The 2,075-nt window shown below is 66.5% G+C and overlaps 2 protein-coding genes across 2 annotated transcripts in view; one reads left to right on the top strand and one right to left on the bottom strand.

Moving 5' to 3' along the window:
* The window catches only part of ART1 (ADP-ribosyltransferase 1), a 9,457-nt gene extending 8,757 nt beyond the window's left edge, over positions 1–700 (top strand). Inside the window, exon 3 of the mRNA XM_009290881.2 lies at positions 495–700. Coding sequence (XP_009289156.1) covers positions 495–700 — 206 coding nt within the window. The remainder of the gene's footprint in view (positions 1–494) is intronic.
* A 1,015-nt stretch (positions 701–1,715) lies between these two features.
* RNF121 (ring finger protein 121) overlaps positions 1,716–2,075 on the bottom strand; it is a 12,995-nt gene continuing 12,635 nt past the window's right edge. The window contains exon 8 of the mRNA XM_019475019.1: positions 1,716–1,979. Coding sequence (XP_019330564.1) covers positions 1,859–1,979 — 121 coding nt within the window. The 3' untranslated portion in view covers positions 1,716–1,858. The remainder of the gene's footprint in view (positions 1,980–2,075) is intronic.

Here is a 2,075-nt window from a genome sequence, read left to right as displayed (position 1 = left end):
ACCCCCCCCCGCGGCGCCGGCGGGCACTGTGGCCGGGGCTGCGACAGCGCTGGCCCAGGGGTCCCGTGGGCAGCGAGGGGCCGGAGGCTGGTACCGTTGGGGACACACACACACACACATGGCCCAGCACACCCCTCCGCTCCCCCACCACGTCCCCGCTCCCCACAAAAGCCCAACCCGGCTGAGCTCAGGGTACCACGAGGTGAAATACACGGGCAGGGGCCGCGGGGAGGGTGCTTTGTCCCCAGCTGCCTGTGGCATCCATCCCCCCCGGGAGAGCACGAAGGCGGGAGGAGGAACCGTGGCCTCACCCCGGAGCAGGGAAGACGATCAAGAAAAACCCTGGGCCACGTCTCCGTTTCCAGGATTCTATTTCTGTGTTTGGCACAACATTGCCACGTGGTTTCACCAGAAAGAAAACCAAAAGGACTCGGGCCCGGGGCGCGGCCACGCCGGGTCTCCCCCGGGTGACGCAGCCTGCGTTGCACCTGCAGCCGAGCTGCCGCCGCGGCCACTTCCCAAATCCCCCGTACGAAGTGGCGCAGCCCCTCGCCCCAGGAGCGGGGCGACGTCGCCTCGTGTCCCCTCGCTGCGTCCCCCTGCCAGACCCCGGCACCCTCGGGGGACACGGCTCGAGCCCCCCGCGCCGCTGGGAGAGCCGACTCCCTGCCACCCCCAAAACGCCCCGGCCTCCCCCTGAGCCCCGGCTGGCCCTGGGGTTGGGGACCTTGCCCCCGCACGCCGCCGCCGTCGTACCCACTCGCTGCCAAAAAATGAGCTCAAGGCCCCTTGCACAAGAGGGACGGAGGCACGGCTCCGCGCAGCAGCACGGCGAGGAGCGGAGCGATGCCGGGGCAGGGAAACACCGGCACCAGCCCAGCCCTGCCCGGCCCGCGCCCTTCGCTCCGTCCCTTTTATTACAGTGCCAAAAAGAGCAATCCCCAGCGAGGTGTTCCCCGAGCCCTGGGGCAGGGGCAACCCGCTCTCGGGCTGCTCTTGACGTACCGTCACCATCACAGAAAAGAGGTGCAGGGAGAGAAACGGCACGGCACCGCTCCGTCCGTCCCCGGGCTGCCACCCCCGGCCGCAGCAGCCGGGCGACGCCGCCGGCCCCCGGGGAAGAACATAGAAAAGATGGGAGCGTACAAAAGGGTTACCCGAGGCAGGGCGCAGGCAGAGCCCGCCGTCACAGCGCGGGAGAGCGGCTCGGTTCCTCCCAGCGCACCCACGGCGCCAGGGAGGGGAGCTGGCAGCCAAGAGTCCGGCCCGTGGCGCTCAGTGCCGGGGCAACCAAGCGTCCCCCCCTGTCCCCTCTTCCAGGGCGCCGGGCTCCAGCACCCCCAGGCAGCCTCTTCTCCGCAGCCCCACGCAGCAGAGGGGCCCAACCCTGACCCTGCTTCCCCGTGTCCCTTCCTCACTGCCGGCAGGGCTGCTCCGGGGAGCCGGCAAAACCTCGGCCCTCTCCCCGTCGCCTCTCCCGGCAGAGCAGCAGGAGAGGGAGATAAGAGAACAGCCCCCAGCCAAAAGCTCGGCACGCACCGGGGCAGTGCGAAGGGCCGGCGAGGGGCTGGGGGAGGGAAACGGGACAAGCGTCTCTTTTAAATTTTAAATACGCTCATTAAACTTTTTTAAAAAAAAAAAAAAAAAAAGACTCCCCCTTTTTCACAAGTAACTTTAAAAGTGTAGCTTAGAAAGAAAAAAAAAAAAATCGGGAAGGGCCCCAGGGCAGAGTCCTCCTTCGGCCCCCGACGCCGTGGTCCTCGGGGGCGGCCGAGGTCCTGAGAGTCCCCGGCCAGCTGCTGTCCCCTGCCCTGGGCACGCGTCCTCTCGTGGCTCCACGGCTCCCCACCGCCTGCCCTTACTCCAGCCCCAGGATGTAGTTGATGCCCTGGACCAGTCCGATGATCACCGGCTGCCAGGCCACCAGGTAGCGCAGCCAGTCCAGCAGCTGCCCGTACATGACGTGAGGCCTCTCCCAGCTGGGCGGGAAGGAGTTAAAGAATCACAGAATCGTTAAGGTTGGAAAAGACCTCTAAGATCATCGAGTCCAACCGTCGACCCAACACCACCATGCT

This window comes from Aptenodytes forsteri, unplaced genomic scaffold (genome assembly GCF_000699145.1).
Source record: "Aptenodytes forsteri isolate BGI_AS27 unplaced genomic scaffold, ASM69914v1 Scaffold254, whole genome shotgun sequence".
NCBI lineage: Eukaryota > Metazoa > Chordata > Aves > Sphenisciformes > Spheniscidae > Aptenodytes > Aptenodytes forsteri.
The sequence above is the reverse complement of the archived record's forward strand: the minus strand, read 5'-3'. Positions and strand labels throughout refer to the sequence as shown.